The sequence below is a fragment of the Notolepis coatsorum genome (genome assembly GCF_963971535.1).
Source record: "Notolepis coatsorum genome assembly, chromosome: 16".
Lineage (NCBI taxonomy): Eukaryota > Metazoa > Chordata > Actinopteri > Aulopiformes > Paralepididae > Notolepis > Notolepis coatsorum.
The window spans coordinates 63,042,267-63,066,499 of NC_140180.1; the positions used below are offsets into that span (position 1 = coordinate 63,042,267).

Here is a 24,233-nt window from a genome sequence, read left to right on the forward strand (position 1 = left end):
GAGCAGCTCCAATCACAGCCATGCCAAAAACCACTCCACAACCTTACCACGTCTTCAGATCAAGAACATGCCGACTTCACCTGCAGGGGAGCCAAAAAAACCCAACACAGCAAAAGACCACTACAGAAACCCGATTTACTACACAGTTGCATGCACGAGGGAAAGTGAAAAACAAAGAGATAAAAATAAGGGAGGAGAGGTTAAGGGAGAGGGGGTGAGGGTAAACACTCTTTTCTTACCATCCAATTACAAGCTACCAGTTATCGGGAACTCTGCAAGTCCAACTGAGAAACAAGACACTGTGGCAGACCAGGCGGTTTGTGTTTGATCTCAGAATTTAAGGATTTATTTTTTTTGGTTACACATTTATCCAATAACAATGTTTCTTTTTTTTTTGAACTAGCCAGGAGCCAATCAACATTTTTTTATACATCCTCTTTTATGATATCATTATAATACAGGAAGTGGCTGGAGTCCAATGAAAGGGGGGAAAAACAGAAGAGAAGTGATATCCAGTGTGCATCTTTCGACTAGATGTTCTAGGTCCAATGTAAGGACTTGTTCTTAGCAGTACAGAGGAGGAGAAGAAAGAGAGGAGAAGAGGGGGAAGGGTTTCATTCTCCTGTTCGGAAGAGTCCCGTTCTATGACGTGTAGCCAACCGGTCTCAGTGGACCTTAGCTTTAGCCATATCATTACACTGAAAAGAATAAAAGATACAATTGGTTAGAAAAACGGGATGGTATAATCTTCACGCACAAGAACATTTTACAGTTTCTACACAAGGAACACGCCAACATTATGGGAAATGTGCTTACCGTCCTTCTCCAGAATCAGAGAAGAAGATAGATACCAATTTCCTCTTTGTGCGTTCAGTAGAAAGCTATCCAGCTGCAAGCTAGCCAAATTTAGCACAAATTAATGGAAGTGGATATGTACTACTAGCCTAGCTTAAAACGCAGGTGTTTTTGGCCATCAGCTAGGTGGTCCGTATCCGCTTCCATTAATGTTTTCAAGGATAGCTTTCTACTGAGCGCACAGAGGAAATTGGTATCCATCTTCTTGTCTGGAGAGGACGGTAAGTGCATTTCCCATAATGTTGGCGTGTTCCTTTAACTATAGCACCGTTAATCCAAAATGTAAACTATGCTTGTTCCTTTAAAAAGACAAGCCTTTGCTACTGGCATATGATGACAAAAGAAAGTCACCTGTTGCCTCACTTTGACCATAGATATAATCAGTATGAAGTGGACTTACAGTTAATGGTAGCAAATTTACTTTTGTTTGATTCAAATAGAGGACCTATTGTTTATAGGAACTAGAGGTAAGGGAAGACAAGAGAGGACTGAAAGTGGGAAGGAGGGACTTTGAGTGGTGGTCTTCCATTTAATTTTTTTTTAAGGGAACACCCAGTGTGAGGGAGGAGATGTGCCAAGAAGGATGTCCGTCCACCCTGTTCTGATTAACAGGGCTCTTGGACAATATGATTAAGTTAGGAGGTGGGAGGTCACACGGGAAGATGTGGGATAGGATTCTTAATTATGCATTTAAAAAATAAATTAAAAAAGTATCACCTGCTCCAGACCCACATAGTTCTAACTAACGTTACAACTTAGGGAGGAGGAAATGGTAATGTATATAAAACACCCTGAAAGAGCTCCTTGGTATGAACTCACTCCTCAGTTGAAATGCCACAACTTTGCCATTTGAATTGAATCTTTGACAAGACTGGTATTTATCAGAATCAGAATATTTGTCACATCACAATACTTTTACAGCACAGAGTGAAATAATCTTTTACTCTCTCAATCCATGGTCTCAGTTAGGTTAGGTCAAGGGTAGCAGTCATCAATGTGAGTTTAAGCTGATGATGCGCTTTAGCATGACTTGCCACTTGTATACTATGGCCAAGGGTAGGAAAGCAGCCACGATAGTGTGATAGACCATGTAGCATTGTTAATATATTGTAGAGAGCAGCAGCACTGCATAGCCTGTCCATAAAGACAACAAGTCCACCAGAGCTCACAGTATAAATCCATTATACATATAAGGGAGTTATTTTGAGGAGTCATTTTCCCCCCCTGCACCGGAAACAAAGGCTCCAATGAAAGGTTTGCTAAACAGATTACAACAGTATGTCAATGGTTGACTGTTGGTGATCTGATGGGGGAAGGTACGCATGCTTAAATGTTTTACCCGTCGCAGAGTGAAACATCAAGTCCTTTTGTTTATGGAAAACATTAAAGGGGACAACCGGAAGGAACTGTACATTGTTGGACTTCCTTCCTGACACTGAACAGAGCTCTTCTAACCTTGTTATAACACCAACGAGCAAGACAACCCCTCAACCGCCTTTTAATCAGAACAGGGAAGGGGGGGCATCCAAATATGGGCCAGGAAATGTGATTGGGTTGTGTGCTACAGTGACTACAGAACGGCCAATGGGGATTCAGGAGCCATGAAAATGAGTGGCCTCATCAAAAACATGCTTGGAGACAAATTACTGTATGCCCTTCAGTAAGGACTGGTTTCAAAAGTAGAATCTGTAATGTCATAAAACAGCAACCTCTAGGCAAAAGAGCCCCGCTTAGTACTACACTTTGTGAACATTTTCTTTTTTAGGTATGTGTGGGCTGGGATTTAGCAACTAATACTGTGAATATTTCCAGACCTCTCTTGGCAGAGCCTGAGGTGTGGCCAACAATAGCAGCCTTTCCCTATATCCCCTCAACTCCAACCTACATGTCAGACAAAAACAAAACATGTAAACAAAGTAAAATACCAAGCGGGCCCCTTTACCTAGGGGTCGCGGTTTGACAGATTCTACCTTTAAAACAATGAAGCAACTCTCCATAGCGTTAAGAAAACACATTTTGGTAGGGCTGTACCAAATGCTTCGATCATAATGTTGACATTCGAATTCTAAATCAACATTCAAATGTTTAATTAAAAAAAAAAATTGTCTATGCAATCTGTTTAAACCAATGGGGGTTTTCTTCACAGTTGCAGTTAAAGATTAGGCTACACACACTAATATTATACTATAAGACGTCACCATCACTTTCATACCAACCGTGCCCTTATTGGATTATTTAAGTTGACAAAACTGATAGTTATATTCATTAAAGAAAGTTGATTTAATAAAAGAAAAAGACTAATTTAATCAGATTAATCACTTTATTCAAATTGAGGATTCAGTTAAAAAAAAAAAAAAAAAAAAAAAATTATTTTATTAGTAATTTTATTATTTTATAGACATTCGAAGCTTCGTTCGAATACTTCAATCGAAGCTTCGAATATTAAAAAATGACATTCGGTACAGCCCTACATTTTGGCGCTCTGTTGCTGGCTGTCAAGAATTCTGGGAAATGCAGTTGTGGGTTAACCCTTTCACTGCCACACTACAGAAGGTTAACCCTTTACTATCACACTACAGACTGGTAACCGTCGGTAGTGTGATAGTAAAGGGTTAACCTTCTGTCGTGTGGCAGTGAAAGGGTTAACCTGCTGTTGTGCGGGAGTGAAAGGGTTAACCTTCTGTGTATTGTCGCAGTGAAAGGGTTAACCGCTTGGTAGTGCTGCAGTGAAAGGGTTAAGAGCGGTGAAAGATCCTAGTGAGGTGAGTGCAATTAAAGACAGAACTGTGATTAGTGAGTTTTCATTGCAACTAGTGTGAGAATCACTATAGTGAGCATCAAGTCCATGCAAACATAAGCCCAAGTAAGGATGTTTTGGTCGTTATTCAGGAAGCCATTCATTCTCAGGCAGTGGTTTTAAGTAAAGTTTGAAGTTATTCTCACCCTCTTCTTCATCGTCCTTGCCTGTAAAACAGACACAGAACAATCAGTGTCACCATGTAACCTCTGCATCACTGGCATGCATACAACTAAGGTTTAGTATGCAATAACCATGTATGGAAAATAAGGTATGCGATTATTATGGTATAGTGGTTGAGGGGTAGAATCTGTAATACCTTTGTTTAAATTTTTTGTTTTAGTCTGATGTGAGTTTTTAGATTAGTTGGAGTTGGGTGGGGATGGGCTATTGCTGGAAGAGAGGTCTGGAAAAATTCACAGTATACATGGTGTGTATATATACACACACACACATTATAGCCATATAATAACTTATTATAATGTGAATTTCTCCAAATCTCTCTTGGCCTGAGGTGTAACCAGCAATAGCCCACCCCCTATCCCCACTCAACTCCAACTAATTCAAAAAGGTAATACCAAGCAGGGCACTTTTGCCTAGAAGTCGCCGACGACATTACAGATTCTACCTTTAAATACATAAATATGCATGTGGCTACTGCAATACACGTCAACATCATCATCACCAATGGCGATCGTGAGAGACAGCAATTAAAATATTGTAAAAAGATAACTTATTATCCCAGAGAGATAATTGCATTGATGCAATATTGAAACGTTGATTTAATAATAATAAATAACAACTTTATTTGTATAGCACTTTTCATACAGAGGTTGCCATTCAAAGTGCTTCACAACAGTAAAAAATAGAGGCATAAGCGAGCATAAAAAAGATAGACGGGTAGCAAGTAGGGATGTCCGATATTATCGGCCGATATCGGCATTAAAATGTGATATCGGAAAATATCGTTATCGGTTTTCAAAAAATATATAGGCCTATATAGGTATATAATATATATATATATATATATATTTTTTTTTTACATTTCTATAACCTTTATTTACCCAGGCAAGCAAGTAAGAACAAATTCAGATTTTTTTTAATCCACTTCTTCTCTTATTTTCTCCCATTCCAATTTCGTATCATCCAATTCAACCCTCCCCTATCACGAACGCCGTTTCTTGCCTCCCACAAGCCGGCTGCAATGTGGACTAAGTCATACATAGCACAAGTCCCCTCCGGTACTTGAGGTAACAGCAGTCGCATCTTTTCACCTGCGCAGCTCGATCTCTCAGTGATGAGGAGTAACGCGTGGGAGGCTCACGCTGCTCCCGACACTTCCTGATTCTACTGCGCAGGCGCACCAACCGACCTGTAGGAGTCGCTGTCCACAACACCCGATCCCCACCCATCAGTTTCCCACCCCCTAATACGGCCAATGTGTATTAGTATGAACGACCAGCTAAACTGAAAGCAATGTGGAGCGCTGGGCTCGAACAGGCAAGCCCAGCGTCTCAGTCATTCGTGGCGAGCGCCTTGCCCACTACGCCACGTAGCCGCCCAAATTCAGATTTTATTTATTGTCAAAAGTATGCATAATGTGTTAATTCCACAACAAGAGATATGTAATGTTAATTACCTGAAATTATTCAATTTTTGGGGGGGGGGGAAACCCTGCATATATCGGTATCGGTTGATATCGGTATCGGAAATTAAGAGTTGGACAATATCGGTATATCGGTAAAAAAGCCAATATCGAGCATCCCTAGTAGCAAGCCAGGTATAGTAAATCACAGTGTTTCACATTAGGATCTAGCATCCCGATAGGCTCTCTGTTTACAGTTTCATTCAGTAATACAAATAATTAAAATAGTTTAAAATGATTCAGTTTATAAATAGTCTAAAAATTATAAAAAAAAGAACAGACATACAACAGGGTATTTAGCATACAACAGAGCAGTGCATCAGTAAGAAGTAAAAAGTGTGATAAGATAGTTCTCTTAAAATTACAGTGCATATAAAATTAGCATAGAACAGACACATGAATTTGATAGGCAGTGTATAAAAGTAAGCAGGGTAAGAATAGTGCAGGTAAGTACAATTTGTGTCAGGATATCCCTGATGTTTCATTGAAATGCCTGAGCAAAGAGATAGGTTTTAAGCTGTCTTTTGAAGATGTCTAGCGAGTTGGCTTCCCTGATGTTATGGGGTAGTTAGTTTGTTCCACAGTTTTGGGGCATAGTTGATAAAGGCTGCATTACCGATCCTCTTGACTGTTTCTGGGAGCCTCTAGTAGTCCAGCAGCTGATTATCGCAGTGTTCTTGCTGGTGTGTAATTTATTAAGAGTGTTGGCGATGTAGCTAGGTCCCTGTCCATTTAGAGCTTTGTATGTAAGGAGAAGGACCTTAAAGTCAATTCTAAATGTTACAGGAAGCCAGTGTAAAGCAGCTAAGACTGGACTAATGTGCTCTCTCCTTTTGGTTCTAGTTAGCAGTCGGGCTGCAGAGTTTTGGATTAGCTGAAGCCTCTGTGGTTTTCTTAGGGAGACCTGTGAAAAGTGCATTACAGTAGTCTAACCGGCTAGATATGAATGCATGAATTAGATTCTCAGCATCATTCTGATTAATAAATGGTCGTACTTTTGCTATATTTCTGAGATGGAAGAACGATGTTTTCGTCACTTTGCTAATATGAGAATTGAAGTTCAGTTCTGAATCTATGATAACCCCGAGACTAGTGACCTCAGATTTTATCCAAGGGGCTAGTCCTCCCAGGTTCTTTATTAGTGATTCTTTTTTAGTTTTGGGGCCGATAATTAGAATTTCAGTTTTGTTCTCGTTTAGTTTCAGGAAGTTATTACTCATCCATTTATTTATTGCCAGTAAGCAGTCTGTAATGGAGCTAATCGCTGTATCATTTGGTTCAGCAGATATGTACAGTTGTGTATCATCCGCATAGCTATGGAAATCTACATTATGTTCTCTGATGATATCACCCAGCGGTAACATGTAAAGGGAGAAGAGTAAAGGACCTAAGAAACTCCCTTGTGCAACTCCATAGTTGTTGTCGTATATATCAGACATGTGATCTCCTAGTTTAACATAGAATTTTCTCCCTCTGATGTATGTTTTAAACCAGCCTAGCACATGATTTAAGAAGCGTTCTGTTCATGAATAAACTGTTTCCATTGTGTGGCATTCCGTTTACATGCATTAACAGTCAGGAGGCCAGTGTTCACAGTGGCCATGTGCTGCCAATAATATCAGCTAGTCTATGTTTATTGCGGGTGAATGATTGCTTAACCAAAGCTTCTGTCAAAATAAACCCCCCACTCCTGAGTGGACAAAAAAAAGCCCCTATAATTAGTGCTCACATCTAATCTCACCTCAGCACTGGCCTGTCTTGTGGTTACTCTGTCCCAGTTGGAGCTTCTGCCAGAGAGTAAATAAATAACCTACAGATCCTAGATCCTGACATAATAGCTGATTATCCCTTTCACTGCCACACGACGTTAACCCTTTACTATCACACAACCGACGGTCACCCTCTGTGTATTGTCGCAGTGAAAGAGTTAACCGTTTTGGTAGTGCGGCAGTGAAAGGGTTAAGAAGGACCAGAGGGGGTTGGTGTTTACAGGCCGTAACAGGAAGTGATTTGACCGTGTGTATCGGCTAACAATTCTGCCGCATGGAAATTGAAAAGCTTTCCATTTACTGGTCAGACAACAACCGACTACTCTGGGAGTGAGTAGTGAGTACTGCTTCAATACTATAGAGTATAAAAATAAGTTGTATCACTATCATGCTGCGATACCCAAGTAGTTAATCTCATCAGCGTTAGTGAACCAATAAGCATATTTGTCCCAAGATGCAACGCTAATGAGTGGCCGTTTCTTCTGTTCAACCAATCCAACATTTAACAAAGCTTCCGATTGGCAAATCAAGCACATGCAATGCACATAACTCAAAAGTAAAAAGAGAAAGTATAATTTTGGTATTGGCACCGTTGGCATGTTTTGTATAGAGACATTTCAAACAATACCCATGAGTGAGTGAGAAACTGGGCTGTTCTTGTCCACACTCACCTGTGTGAGATAATGTTCTAATCATACTAACGGCTCCTAGATAGTCAGGTGCCAAGTGTGTGTCACTGCAAAGCCAACAAGAACCCCACGGGACATGCGTTCCAACAAGATGTCTCACTCAGGAAAGGGGAGAGAGACTCAGCAGCAGGCCACAGCTTTAGATTCATGTGTGTCATCAGTCAGTGACGTTCCCCTTGACACTGGAACTAAGCAGGAGGATAATCCATGTCTAACCAACTGTCCGACAATCCTTTGCTTGACTGTGTCACACCATAGGCAGTACAGAGTGAAATAATGAACGATGGCTGTGTTTGAGCAGTTTATATAATTTGCTAAAGAAATAATAATAAAGAAATTTGAAAATTTAATGTGTATATATATCTCAAGTCCATCATGGAGAAGTCATTAGGAACAGGGAATTTCTTTAAAGAAATTGTACTTAGGCCTTTTTTGGCATTTGTCTTCACTTTCCCTTAAACAGATTAATGGTAGCAACTAAGAGGTAGGGGGGAAAATCGATACGTAGTAGTATCGCGATACTTTGCGTGGCGATACTGTATCGATACAGGGATGCCAAGTATCGATATTTAATTATTAATAAAAAAATTAAAATAAATAAAATTAAAAAAAAAATTGTATACGGAAGTTGCATTGTTCATTTCAATACCTGTAATAGTACAGTAGTCCAACACACATGTGCATTCAGTTAAGTTGGAATATGACTGGAATACAAACAGTTCAGTTTGTCAGGTACATGCAACACAGATTACAGTGTTTACATCTGTCTGCTTGAGAAAATACCATGTTCTGTAATAAAAATTATTGAAGTGAGATGAACAGACTGAACTTTATTTTATTAGATAAAACATGTCGACCGTTTTACTTTGAGGTTAAAAAAAAATTGATAAAAAGAAATATAATAATAATTATCGCAATATTCGCGATATATCGAGTATCGCGATAGTATCGTATTGCGAGGTCTCTGGCGATTCCCACCCCTACTAAGAGGCATAGCTCGCTGTGAGCTTGGAAGCTAGAAGCACTACTGGAGCTAGCTATGCCCCATGGTTTCAACGTGGGATTCCAAATGCCATTTGAACAAAACGCTAACCACAACCTTATCCTCACCATTTATAACCTTAACTCCCACCTTAACCATACCATAATCCGTACCTCACCGTTTATAACCCTAACCTTAACCTCACTGTTTATAACCATTACCTTAACCTAAGGGTTAGAGTACCTATAACAACCATCTCTTCTCTGGGAGACATTGTGACGATTACTTGCGTTAGTTTTGAGATGGTGAGGGGGAGATGATTGTGGGTTAAAAGACTTACTCTTGGGTGGCCATGGTTTGGGCGCCCATTCTTTCTTGGGTCTGGCTTCTATTTGTGCGATGCGGTCATTGAAGCGGTGGTGATCCGATGCCGTGGTGGAGTACGCCTGTAAGAAGATCAGAAGATCGTCAAGGACTCATTATGAATGAGATTCATCGTCATGGCCAGCCTCATTATGAATGAGATTCATAGTCATGGCCAGCCTCATTATGAACGAGATTAGGATGGCTTCGAGTAGACGACAGAGTACAGCAACTTGCAATGGGCCTGGTCTACAAGATACACTACACCACTAAGATACCCATGTACATGTCGAAATACTTCCCAAAGGTCAGTGAATTCCATGACACTAGAGGGAGTTCCACAAATCATGTTCAACCCAGATGAGATTTGGCTCAAACAACGGACTAAACACGTTTCGCAATTATGCCAAAATAATGTGGAACGCCCTACCCACAGCCATAAAGGAATGTGAATCCCTAACCACCTTCAAAACCACTCTCAAAGAGCACCTACGGGTGGCTCCCATTAGAAACTGGCCCTGGTAAATGTCAAAATCCCCCCAACCCACCCAAGCCCCTCCAATGTACAGTTTCTTCCCCTTCGGATGTATATATTCTTTTATGATCTCTTTTTCTTACACAGTACCATATATTTGTATGTCATACATGCAGGGCACGAAATAAACTTTTTGACTCACCGGCCAGTGGCGGGTAGATGGGAAAATTCTACCCGCCAAGCATATTTCTTACCGGCCAAAAAAAAACGCATTTTTGTGTCACATATATACATTTTTTTCAGTACATTTCAAGTAGATAAGCTATTACGTTGACGAATAGACACCTTTTAAAGAGGCCAGAGTTAAATTTGTACTCTCTCTCTGAAGTGACTTCTCGCTATCTGCAAACAGCTCCACTGTCTGTGTGTATACTTAGTAGCCTCCAGATGCAGCCAGGATTCTCCGGCGCTGCAGCTGGACCCTATTGGTATACTGTGCTTTGGTCAAATCACATTCAGCATGCCCTCAGCTCTAATACACATCAAATCAATGTTATAAGACATTGATATCAGGAGCTATCTGTAGCTACTGCTAGCCGGCTAGATAACGTTAAGACAACGCCTCGGTGAACTATTTAGTTTACTGGGACATATAGAGCTAACGTGAGCTAACGTGAGCTAACGTTGCCTACCGAGCGAACGGAGGTATCATGCACTCGACTATTGCTGGAGCATTTGTTGATATCAGCAGCTATCAGTAGCTAGCCAGCTAGATACTGTTAGACAATGCCTCATGTATTAAACTAAAAGTGAATAGTTGACTGGGTCACAGTAACGGTAGCTCACGGAGGTCCGCAGACTGCCCGAGGCAATAGGAGCCTCTGTGTTGATGCGCGCAGAAGCACGGACTGGGGCGGATATGACTCGTTGCCACAGGTTCTCAAAATAAGAGTATCATATGAACCGAACGTTGCTAACTGCCGGAGCCATCGATATTATGACTGGCGCTGCGCTTGGGGCGGAAATGAGACCCGCACAGGATTTTCAAAATAAGAGTATCGATATGAACTACACGCCAGGTGGCGGGCAGACCTCTGTGTCACTCGCCAAACAGAAAATCTGCCCGCCAATGGCGGATGGCGGGCTCCAATTTCGTGCCCTGCATACATGTCTTGATGAATTGAAAATGGAGGACCCGTATTTAAACAAGACGAAAGTCTTTCTGGTCTGCATCCTCTTAGCAGTTGAGCTGTACTGGACCCATTCTGCAATATATTAATATAGTTTTCAATCAAGGCCTTATTATGAACGAGATTCATAGTCATGACCACATTATGAACGAGATTCATAGTCATGAGCTCATTATGAATGAGATTTATCTCCATGGCCTGATTATGAATGAGATTCATCGCCATGGCCTTATTATGAATGAGATTCACATTTTTGTGTGTTCAGGAAAGGAGAAAGCTTGTCCACTAGGGATGTACCCATTTCATCATCATCACTCGAGTCGATAAGAGTACTGATCTAATCCATTGTCTTCATCACTCAATAGAGTAGTTATCTGATACACCATTAGTTTGGAGTCACTGGGGGAAATGATTGATGATACATTATTCTTCATGTGACAAAAATAGCTTTTGGTATCGGATTTTAACATTGTAGAAATTCTCAGATACTGATGCCCTGTTTATCCCTATACAATATATATGATAGTAGTACCGGTAATAGTATCTGTGCATCTCTATTGACCACCATTTAGGGCTGGGGGATATGGCCTAAATATGATATCACGATATTTTCTGACCTTTCGGTGATACACGATACACATCACGATGTTTTTCTTTTTTTCCCAAACAATTCATTATGAGGCTTACCAAGACAGTATTTGAGTTTGCAAGCTAACATTAAAGACAAAATAAAATACCCATGCATTTAGCATTTTTATATTATATATTAGATTTAGATTATTGGATTATTAGATTATATATTGCATATATTTAGCAATGAGATATTATATGATTTAGATATGAAATATGAATTGAAAATGAGGGACCCTGATGTAAACAAGACGAAAGTCTCTCTGGTCTGCATCCCCTTAACAATTGTATGTATTGAGCTGTACTGTACCCATTCTGCAATATGTTAATAAAGTTTTAAATCAATCAATAAATAGCATTTACTGTAAATTGTACCTAAATTGTACCTCATCCCATTTCTGCTTTGCACTATATAGTATTGTATATTAGTACACTGCATAGTATATTGTATATTATATGGTAACTCAGTTACATCTATTCTGCATCGAACATTGTACATATGTCTATACTGAACACTGTGACCTCATTTTTTACTTCTAATTTACATGCTCTACTATGTTATTTCATACTTATCTTGTCTAGCAGTCTCTGGAGCGTAACAGTAAGAAGCATTTTGTATAAAAGTATTCTGTACTTCTGTATGACAACTATTAAAGAAACTTGAACTTGAAACTTTAGCATTTTTATGAAACTACTGTATATTTGTATGTCTCTAAATGTGTTGATGAATTGAAAATGGAGGACCCTTATGTAAAAAAGTATTTTTCTGGTCTTCATCCTCCAGTCCACTGTTGTTGTATTGAGCTGTACGGCATTCTGCAATCTGTTAATAAAGTTCTCATTCATTCAATCATTCAGCCGGCAACAGAATAATTTTGATTGACAGTCGAGTCTGCCAATTACGTCACACCGCTTGCACCCGCCCTGCTGTTCTTAGCACCAATCTGCAATCGTTTTTTACTTTCCAGATAGTCCTCCATTGATTTTGACGAGAGCTCATCAACAACAACAACAACGGTAGCTCCCCGCGGCCGACGACTCAGATTACCAGCGCACCGCAGCATGACTAAACGAGGCATAATGATTTTACTGCAACGAATGTTATAATAAAAGCCTTTCCATACATCTGTCTGATTGAAAACTTTATTAACAGACCGCAGAATGGGCACAACTCGGCACGGGCTGAGATATGAACGAGTAATGCTTGCTATCTATGTCGTCCTCGGACGTTGCTATGTTCGGGTGAATACGCTGATGTTATTGAACGTGTAACTATATAACGTTAATGCCACAAAACGAATGCCTTTGTTAATCATAAGTAGTAACTTTGATGCAGTAGTGCGTGTGTGGGGGCGGCGTTGTTCAAAAGTTTGAACGTGCGTGTTGAAGGATTTGGGGTGCTTTTTCAATGTATGTGATGTATAGATTGGGGGGAGAGGATCACAGCTAAAACGGTGATCGAAATGTGCATGGAAGACGGTGATAGAACGGTGACCAGTGGATTGAATACACTGCCAGCGAGGGTGTTTGTTGACATTCCTTGTAAGAACATCTGAGATTAGAGTGTACTGTAGGCCCAGAGCAGGAGGGAGAGAGGTTCATCTTAATGAAAGTTTAATGGTGTTAAAGGTTATTAACGCAGTTGTCATGACAACAAGTCGCATGACAACCAGAAGGCGGGGCCGTCGTTGCAACGACGAACATCTATAAGTCGAACGGTGTTTCCGGGTGTAAGGCAGACTAGAATCTGACCAAGAGCGAGTAGGACTGAGATCACACAGAGGACACTCTCTCCTCTCATTGAGAGGGGGGGAGGGGGAGGAAGAATGCCACATCAGCATTAGCTTCGGCTACCACGAGGATGGTCTCGGCTAACGAACAGGCCTGACCGCTATTGGACTGAATAACAAAAGGACGATAGACGAACACACCGAAAGATCATTAGAATAGACTCTTCAAGGACGATACAATTTGATAACATCCGATAACATCTGATTACGAGGTTCTGTTTATAGCAATAAAACAACGCTTTTCCTCATAAGGTATTTCACGGTGTCGAAGTGTCGAATTCTTACGGAGGTGGAGAATTAGTATGGTTTATGGATTGCACTAACGGGGGAGATAAGGATCTTATCAGCCAGTGTCGGAGAGACGTCAGGACCATTAAAATGACACAACGCAGAGGAATTGGATGGAGAGCCAAAACAGATGGACGTGATACTGGCCAGTTTGATCAGGATCTTACAGTGTGGACCAGATTGACGCAACACAATCCTCTTGGGCAAAACATCACGATATCCACGATACGTTAAAGTGTATCGTTAATGAACTGTACCCGATATTTATATAATATCGTCATATCGCCCAGCCCTACCACCATTATCAACAAACCAAGGCTGAGAGGGAGCCTGTGAAGGAGAGAGATGGGACAGAATGGCCAAGCAGGGATGTGATCCCAAGCCACCATTGGCATGTCTGTCTGTACCCATATATAACAGTGTGGGTAACATTTTAAAATGTCCTAAATGACAATCTGGGTTATTTCACCATTTAAAATGTCTCCACTGTAACACATTAATTGGAGGCGGAGGCAAAGTGGCCAGCTGCAATTTGTATATCTGGCTAGATATTAGATAGGTAGGTGTGTGTGTTCACTTCTATGCCATATAACTGGTAGCAAAAGACAAATAATTTTTTTCTGAATAAATGAATAGCGGGAAACAAAATACAGGAACTTACATATGAAACTGAGGCAACGAAGGCTCCGCCCATCAGTACAGCGTAGACAATGTTCTCCCCAGACCCGCCGGGGACCGATGACATCTGCCGTCGCTGCACCACTGCAAAGGGTCAAAGGTCACCTGTTAAAAGGATTTATCCTCAAATCCATCATCAATGAGGAAGTCTGTCCCTCATCCCTTATTCCAGCTCTGGGTCTCATAAATGCACTGGAGAAGGTGTAAAAGGACTGGGCGTGTGACCACTTCTATTACAGAAAATATTTCTGTATCAAACATATTTACATTAACACTTTGGATGCCACGGACGACATGACACGCGTTATCAGCCCGCCCCCTGAATGCCCACGACGTCAAATATTGTTATTAGCAATCTGAATTCATATTTCATCAACCGAGTCTACCGTTGGGAAACCAGCCCCATCAGCTCAGATGTGAAAAAAGCGCCCCCTATCGTAGGGCTGGGCGATATGGAAAAAAATCATATCGCGATAACGATATGATAATGTTATCATATTTCTCGATATCGATAATTATCGAATTGTTATAAGTATAATTTTTTTTTTTTTTTTTTTTTTTTTTTTAACAACAGATGTATGATTCTTTTGCAGCAATTCTTTGTCATTGCCGCCATCTTTAGTGTTACATCCCCTCACACTCCAGTTCTCAGGCTGCATCTGGTTTAAAAGCGAAAGTAAACCGGCTTCTCTGCTGGCTGTGGCTGCAGGGGAGTTGAACAGTTCTGGCTCTGCTAGTTTATTTTCTATCTTTTGGCGCTTTTTTGGTGGACAAACCATTGCACATGTGCACCGTGACTCGTGACTGGAGTCTAGCTCTGCTAGCACACATAGCCTACTGTGTACAGACGGTTTCAAACTGTATTTTAAATTAGAAAGCAAACAAAATAAATGGACAAGAGAAAAATAAATCTCAATTTGGTCAGTATTGTCATTTGGACAAGCAAAGCCATTACTTTAAGTTGCAGGCAAGAAAGACAAGTCTGTCCGCGTGTAGCTTTATGCCAAGCAAGCAGTGCAAAAATTTATCGTAGTGGCATGCAGTAATGCGCCTTTCATTTTCCGCCGCCCAGCGCCCAGGTCGCGCGGAAATAGGCTGTCTATTGCCATTCTCTTTGACAAACTCTAACCTTAACCAGCTCCTTAACAACGCCTAAACTTAACCGTTCTAACCTTAACCAACTCCGAAACCATGCCTAACCTTAACCATAGAAATTATATTGCCATTCTCTTTGACAAACTCTAACCTTAACCAGCTCCTTAACAGCGCCTAAACTTAACCGTTCTAACCTTAACCAACTCCGAAACAATGCCTAACCTTAACCTTAACCTTAACCATGCCTAACCTTAACCGGCGAAATAACCTTAACCGGCGAAATAATACACGTTAAAAAAAAATCACGTTAAAAAATATTTTCGATGGGATTCGAACTCGCCAGCAAACAAGCCATAGGATCCACAGCCATGTGTCCTTGCCAATTGAGCTATTGGTAGATACTGAATAAGGGGCGGTGACTTATATATATTGAGCTCCGCTCAAGGCGGGATCTCATGCGCATGCGCGGGCACCTCGCGCACGCACGCACCTGAGCGAGCACGCCGCCGCCGGTGCACGCACGGTAGCATTTGTCTGAAAAGAAGGGCGCTTTACCGCACTAGCGTGCGGTGACGAATGCGGAAGCATTTTTGCACTGCTTGCTTGGCATTAACGTACAGGCAGTCTGTCCACTGTCTCTGGTTTTAAAACTGCCCTGTTGCAGGTCACAAAAAAATTAAAAAAATTAAATTAAATAAAAACAAAAAAAAACGATATTTCGATTTTTTTAATTTCGATATTCTATATCGATTATTAAAATATATCGCAATATTTATCGTTATCGTTATATCGCCCAGCCCTACCCTATCGTCTCCCAGATGGTAATGCACCCTTTTGGAATGGACTCAATGAAAATGGATGAGAAAAAAATAATCCGGAATCCACATTTTACTTCTCACGCATGTACCCCGAGCCGATCGGATTCATTGTGGAGCATGTAGCATTGGATCAATAAAAGGATTGATTTTTGGAATGGCGATCAGGAATAGGAATAATCTTTTTGGATACCATCTGATCTCAGGTAAGGAATCTATTTTACCAGTATTAGGATAATCAGACCTGTTTTCACGGAGATATAAGCTTTTCCCCTATATGTGATATGGCTGTGCGAGCGATCAGGAAATATATCAGATCAGATATCAGATTGCCTATATAGCGTGCATACATACACACACTATCGATAATCTAGCGTTTATTTTAAAACAATTCATAAATAGGCCGAAAAATAAGAATGTTTTGTGTATTCTACAATATTCCGTTTATTAGCTTTTCAAGATGCTATAAAACGGAAATGAACCGATAAAAAAACTATCCGCTTCGACAATGTTGACTGGAAACAAGTCATTGATAAACGACAGGCAGATTAGACACAGCCATAATTTAAGAGAGAGATTATGCGTTCACAACGCTATCATTGAAGTGGGTGCTGGCATTCAACGGGGTTTCCAATGTTAATGGCTGGCACTCAAACTGTTAAGAACAAATTCTTATATACAAAAGCAGCCTGTCCAAAAAGCAAAGGCCTTTTGTGGGAAGGGGGGGTGGGAGGCTGTAACAAAAACAAGGTTATGTACATGCATAGTAAATAAAATACAAAATGACAGTAGCAATAGTATACAAGGACAACAATAAATAAGGGAGAGAGAAGGAAAGGGAGAGGGAAAAAGAGAAAGGGAAAAAGAGAAAGTGATATATATATATCAGAATATCACAGTACTACTGTATTGTGTTTACAATCATTCGAAAGTCACGCACAAACACACAGACGAGTCACGTGAGGGGTCACAGTCATACATCAGGACATTTATCAAAATGCTAAGCACGTTAGTTGCGCTATGCAGGTTTAGCTTGCCAATGTTAAGATAGCAGGAGCCGTCTGCCAACAAATATGCTATTTCAACAAAGCATTCACAAAATGGATTACCATCCAAACGTTTTTGAAGACTCCTGTGACCAGTAAGTAGATACTACTACTTTTACTAACCATTTTTTACCGCAGCAATATGTGCATATTTACGCTACGTTAGATGCATATGTGCGCTGTGTGCCTAAAGTCAAGACTCGACAGTACTGAGCCGGAAAATGTATGCCGAACTTTGAATCCTAAAAACAGGCTTCGGGGACAGCTCTAGAATCTTGTTCATTTCCCAGTAGGTCCAGTTGTGGTGGTGTTCTTGCTGTGGCAGCTAAATTAATGTAGAGGAAAACACCGTCAGATTCTTGATGTTGCTCATGACAGTGAGGGCAACAGTGGCTCAGGAGGTAGAGTGGTTGTTTGGTAATCAGGGGCCTGTTCCTCGTACCTGGCTAACTGAAGCTACGTTTAGACGGAGAGAGTCTGAACAGAAACCGCAAAAGTCGTCTTACGGTTTCACTTTAAATTGCGGATTCACCTGCTAGCGTTTCCGTCTAAACGGGGCCTGAGTTAGCCGGATCATTTTCAGGATAACTTGACTTAAGCTAGACCTGTCGGTTCCCCGACGCGAGATTGTCTAAATCACTATGGCAACAGATCAAAAAGTTTGAACCTGGTCGAGGGCAGGGTTAAGTTCAGTTAGCTGGATAACCTGCATGGCCACGCCCTCGCAAAAAGAAATGCCAGCTCTCCTCACAGTCTAGATCCCATTATACCATTCAATCTGAATTATGTTTTTGTGCTTCGTTTTTTTTAGAGGGGGCTTTTGAAATGTAAAATAGACGTAAAATTCTGATAATAAATTATATTCAGCCTATGGATTTACTTTGTCCTAAATAATGCACGTCATAGTTATACGGATACGGCACTCGCAAGTCGCGACACACACAATGTGGTTATTTTAATATTTTTTATGAATGATTATGAAACCTATCGGGCACTTGGCTCTCATTTTTCGTTTAATATTCTCCATGGTTTATGTATTTGCTTAACGGAGCGCCCGGATTGTGTTTCATTCAAGCATACATTGAAGCGGCTATGCGTGGATTGTGATGTGAATTACGACAAATCTGAATATGTGGATTGTTGAATTGTATCACTCAATTGTGTCACTCACGTTATTGTGATATTGTAACTGGGATTAAAATGTTTGAGGAGATGCACTGTTTGATGGATTTGATGAGGTGGACGTGACTTGAGAAAGTGAATGAGCAATTGACGTTTTGATGAATGAACTTGAGAAAATGCATTTATCTGTTCAAGCACTGTTATCTGATGATGAACAAGAGGGTGATTAACATGACTGGTGTCACTGGTATAAACCAAAGGTTAATCAATTCAATGCATGTATGGATGATGTCCGAAACAGATTAAAACCTGATTAATAGTGAAACTGTATAGCCTCCAACTCCCTCTCTGAAACGTTATTTCGGGGGTCGCGCCTTGAAAACTTTGGGAACCATGTATTTATATAGTACATACCTAAGCACATACAGTACAGATATCCTCATAAGTATCTATTAGGGATGCACCGATCCAACTTTTTCAGTCGCGATACCGATACCTGGGTTTGGGTATCGGCCAATACCGATCCGTATACCCATTGTCCAAATGTTTTTCTCCAAAAAAGTTAAAAAAGAAAATGTAATCATTTTATTTTTTTTTTATTAAAATATCTTTTGTTTTTAAGAATTGTAAAGGATCACAAGTGTGTTTTTGATTTGTTATAAACAAAGACAGAAAATAAACTTCATTCAATTAATAAACTGTATGCCTCACTGTCACTGTGTGGAAGAGACTGGGATCATTATTTTGTGCAAGGCAGACTATCTATCTTGACTTAAAACATTACTTTCCTAACTTAGTGAAACTAAATGTAACAAATTAACACAGATATAAATGTACTGATTGGTTATTTCTTGTTTAATTTATTATTATCTTGTCCCCCTCTTCTAGAGGAAAACACTGCAGCCAACAAACAAGAGATATGATCGAGGAAGGCTATTTCACATCCAAGAAAACCCTGATAATCACAAGGGATATTAAAATACGTTGATTGTCCACATCAAAAACTCGAGGGGAAAATTAGTAACTCCTATGGTATTAACAATTCAGTAAGTAATAATAAGTAACATTTTCCCATGATCGAGGAAAAAAGCACAACTTTGCAATAATGTCAATCACTTTGTCTTGAGTAATCAATTAGTCTGCCATAGGGATGCACCGATTTATTGGCAGACCATCGGGAATGGGATTGGGCAATATTCACCTTGTTGACCGCCATCTGCAAATAAGATTACATCCATGTCTGTCTTAAATACTTCGAAGCTTCTTTCGATGGGCATGGGATTCGAATATGAAAATAAAATTCGAATATATTAAAAAAAAAATATATATATATATATATGTGTATTTTTTTGTGCAAAATCAACTCTGCCTCTCTTTGTTAATTACAACCAGTAATGCTGTTTGTTATTTAAGATGAGGTCGGACTCGGTACCGACAGATTTGTGTTCATTGTGCTGCTTTTATAAAGCCTCAAATGATGGCTTACAATATTTCATGAAAGCAAAGTGTTTAGTTTGTCTAAAGTGGTCTGCACACGGCGGGCGACCGACGTCCCCTGGCGATGCGATCGTCTGGCGCTCAACGACAATCGCTTGTCCCCCCACACCAGAGGCGACCGTCGCTCTGTCTAGCTGGGTGTGGTTACTTGTTTCCCCCCGGAGGGAGATATAAGAGGACGGACCGCGGCGCCGCCGGGACCGGACGTTATGTTGTCGTGAAGAGAGCGTATTAGCAGCTCTTCACTAGCACTAGCAGGTAGCTGTGTTGTGCGTTACGAGGGAATATTAACCTGTAAAACCCACATTGAGCTGGAATTAAACCACCATATACGAATACAACCTCTCCTCATTCTTCCTGACATTACTGCATGACTGATCGCTACAATACGTTTACTAGGCACCGATTGGACAAGTATTGTTATGCAGCTGAGAGAGGATGTTTTTTCACTGAAGACGCCGTGCTGTTATCAACCATAATTTCTTTGGACAATAAACCTTATAAACCACATCAGCTGCAGCCTGGACATTAAACTCCGTCAACATCCACAACTTATTTTGTTATCCGAGTACAAAAACATCTAGTACGTGCACTGTGGCGCATTGTCAATTTATTAGTTAATGACAAGCGGCCACTAAACCTTAAGTTCTCCAACTAACGTTATTTATTTAAATTGTTCCTGTTAATAATAATTAACATAAGTAGTATGGTAAAAATACGTAGGTTATTGATCAATGAATGTATTGATACATTAATGGTGTACAAATGATACACCAGTAGAAGTCATGTTATTTCCTCATTGTCCTTTCTGTGTCGCCTCAAAAAATAGGATCGAGGATTTAGCCAGGCGACAGAAATAGCTGCGTGACCGTCGCTTCAAAATCTCCTGCCGTGTGGGTGCTCTCATTCACAACAATGGAGGGGATACAATTCTGTCGGTCACCTAGCAAAAAAAGTCGGTCGCCCGGCTAAAATCGCCCGCCGTGTGCGGAGCCCTTAAGATTTAAACTTTACAGCACTGCCAAAGTTGAACAAAGTGCTGTACAAGTCCCACAACATTTATAATTTTTTTTTAATCTCGAAGCTTCGAATTAAAATCTCGGCCCGAAGCTTTGAATTCCAAAAAAAATAATTCTCAGGTCAGCCCTAATTCACAGATGGCAGTGGCCAATGTTTATCTATTGTGTCGCATCAGTTTTGCTGATGGTTATTTTGTGTTGGTTATTTGTCTGGCTAAACCTTGTGTTGGTTATTTGTCTGGCTAAACATTGTGTTGGTTGGTATGCAGATACTATATTTTCATTCAAGGATGTGTGGCGACTGAAAAATTGCTTTCCGTTTTTCTTTACCCTTAGGTGCCGAAAAAAGTCATTTGGGCAACTTTACACAATTCCTGCGAGTCTATGGAACACATCTGTAAAGTTTATTTTTTTTATTCATTGTTTTATATTTTTAATCAAGTACTCTAAAGCAACATTTTTCCACTTCAAGATTTCAAGCTGTTTTGTGCTGGGCTCCGCCCATAAGCGCTTGAGTGACAGTCACCCACAGTCTGCGACTGGCAGACAGAGATAGAAAGATTGAGGGGGATACTAATTAATTTCACCGCAGGGGGGCATAATCCCACGGGACAATGCATTGGTAACTTGTTTCAAATAACAACATATACCCCTGTGAATATTATTGCACGGATCGGAATATGGGCGTGCGAGTGGGCGCAACGATATTTTTACAGTGATATGCGAGTGCTCCCGACTGCGAAGAGAAGCTCCATTCCCACGTGCACACATTTACACTCTCCCGCACGGTCGGGAGGTTGTGTGTCCCCCTCTCTCTATCTCCCTCGTTCTCTGCCGTCTGTCGGCACCCTCCGTTTGAGGAAGTAATTCCACTCGCTCTGTTGTTGAGCAAATTGTTGATTGTGGGCGGTGACTACAACCAGTGCCTTATTCACGTCAGCAAAACAGTCAAATCAGAATGGCTTAGTTGAGTGAGGGAAGATCTCGTGAACTCGAGACTCGACTGATTAGTCAAAATGATAAGAGACACAGACCACATTGATATACCGGTAATCCCCCATTGCTAGGAAACAATGCTAAACACTGGAAAAGGCCATTTATAAGACACAGAACCTTTAAAAACATTGGTACCAGCTATTGGCCAAATTGTTATTTTAAACATGAATATCGGTCCAGAATTTCACAATCAATCGGTGAATCCCTAGTCTGCCACACAGTGTACGTGACATCATTCTTCCCACTTCAATGATTGTAAACTAAAGCTCCTCATCTCTTATAATGATCACATCATCGTTGGCATGAGTCATCGTTGGCATGAGTCACCGTGGCGTGAAGGTCCAGGGGTCGATTCCCGCTTGGGGACCAGGTTTCCGCAATGCCAGGTACCCAGGTGGGTGATCTCCCAGGCCTTTGTGTGGAGTTTGCATGTTCTCCCCGTGCTCGCAAGGGTCCCCCCCCCCCCCCCCCCCCCCCCCCCCCCGATTAGAGAAACCCAATGGAAAAACATGCACAACAACAGATCGCTAACGCCGTCGTGTCCGTGACGAAGACGGGCAGGAACACTTGGATGATCCCCGGGCGTAGCTCACGCCACAGCCCTCGTCTGCTCCCGGCTGCCCTTGGGGGGGAAGGACGACGGGATGGGTCGCAGAGGAGTATCGCATCGGCGATCATAAAAAAAAGACAATGCATGCGTGTGTTCCGGTGTGTGTGTGTGTGTTAAAAACGAACCACTGTGTGTGCCGCTAAAACATTGAGTGTCATTGCATGCCGAATAAAGACCTCTGCGACAGGTCCTGCATTATTATTATATGGTCATCATCGTTATTAAACCCCTCATATTCTCACGCACTAATCCTTCCTCTCAGTGGACACGGCTCACCTCCCTGTTATTTATACCAGCTAATCGGCTCACGTCAGCGGCAGAGGTGGAGAGGCTTGTGACTGGTGGAAGGGACAGGGGTCACTAGGTCACAGCATTATGCCATGACACCTTCCTCTGGTTAAGTGCAGCTGGTTGTGAGCGGGGTCAGGCTTGCTTGTTGTGTTGCAGTGCTGCACGGAAGGCATGTTAGGAAGCATGGGCACTCCTACACAGAGTTGGACGATGTTCCACTGTCAAAACAAACACGTTGAAACCGTTTTGCATACTGTGTGATGTAGAGGTGTAGAGAATAGCTCTACATAGGCGACAGCATGTGGAGAATGTAATCAGGGACAGTTGTCGAAGCAGTGTCATCTTCTCAAGAGGCCCACACTGGTGCTCGAGAGCCTATGTTTGTGTGTGGCAAGATACAAAATAATAAAAAAAAAAAAGGTGAAGCAGTTTATGTCATGTTTACCATCTTCACATTGCCCTCTGATCCTATGCAGTGGTCAAGCAAAACTAGAGCAAGGGAACGTCCAAGCACTACAGAGAAGGGTAGGTGCAGGTGAAGTGACAAGACTGAGGAAACCCTTTTCAAACCGATCATTCTTGTTGTGGCTCCGATGTTTAAACTATTGGAAGACTAAATCCATGCAAGCGGCAGCGATGTTCTGTTCGAAAGAGAACTACAACCACCTGCCAGCTCGTGGCGCGCGCACACGCAACTGGATATAGGAGTTTATAGCCCGCACGGCTCAGCAGTCAGTATACATCTAGCCACCGTCATACCTTCATACCACGTGACGTGAGCAACAGCAGGAACCATATTCCATGTCACTTTGGTCTAGCTAGGCCCAATGAAGGTCAGATAAAGGGTGTTTTGTATATAAACAAAAACATATAAACAAAAGAAATATATATTTTATATAACAAAGCAGCAGTCGATAGACGCGCTAGGTAAATATCGGATGCGCGTTCGGGCGATAATAATGTTACTAGTTTCAAAATGTCATCGCTGGGTCTTTGCAAAGCCTACAACAAACACCACCGGTTTGACCACAGGGCAGTATGGAGTAGAATGACTCCAATTGGAGTAGTAGTCAGAACTTAAGAGAGGGGACACAAGATAGATTCAGTGAATTATTGAGCGAATTTCCAGTTGACCTTCACGTCCCCCTATATCCCACAACAGCGGTGCCATTTTTTAATCTGGGAGATGCAGCTTCTATTGCAGCAACACAGAACCCTGTCCGGGGACAACATGTTCTATTCGATCTTGACTGGCGCACAGCGGGCCATGGCTGCTCGCCATCATTGAACAGCAACGAGGTCACCGTCGGCAAATTCCACCACAATAGATTATTCTAAGCTAAACATACAAATCAAGTCGTTGTTTGTTTGCTAATTGGTGAAACTCACCATCCCTAGGTAACCTGTAGGCTGCCTTCCGTGCCAAAAGCCCACATCTTTGCCAGGCCGCTCTGCAGTAAAACATTGCCGCGTCGCGCTATCCGAGAGCCACCACGGGAGGAATGATACAGGAGCGTTGCTTCTTCGTCTCGAGAGGCAGAGTAGTGAACGGCTGCAAGTGCACAGCGCTGCTCTGGGGCTATACTAGTGT

The 24,233-nt window shown here is 41.4% G+C and overlaps 1 protein-coding gene across 1 annotated transcript; it reads right to left on the minus strand.

Annotated features, from left to right (window-relative positions):
* Positions 1-317: 317 nt before the first annotated feature.
* Positions 318-24,233, minus strand: LOC311242701 (uncharacterized protein). The gene is made up of 5 exons (XM_084331704.1): positions 24,032-24,233; positions 14,135-14,235; positions 9,078-9,183; positions 3,799-3,819; positions 318-698 (listed from the first exon to the last, which is right to left on the minus strand). The coding sequence occupies exons 1-5, from the start codon at positions 24,105-24,107 to the stop codon at positions 694-696; spliced, it is 309 nt and encodes a 102-aa protein (XP_084187830.1). The 5' UTR covers positions 24,108-24,233; the 3' UTR covers positions 318-693.

Bases quoted from the DNA above. Each gene is read 5' to 3' on its own strand.
- LOC311242701 (XM_084331704.1), bottom strand. From the start codon at position 24,107: ATGTTTTACTGCAGAGCGGCCTGGCAAAGATGTGGGCTTTTGGCACGG. The intron at 9,184-14,134 runs GTAAGTTCCTGT...ATCTTCTTACAG, and splicing joins TCGTTGCCTCAGTTTCATAT to GCGTACTCCACCACGGCATC. The intron at 3,820-9,077 runs GTAAGTCTTTTA...TCTGTTTTACAG, and splicing joins CAAACCATGGCCACCCAAGA to GCAAGGACGATGAAGAAGAG.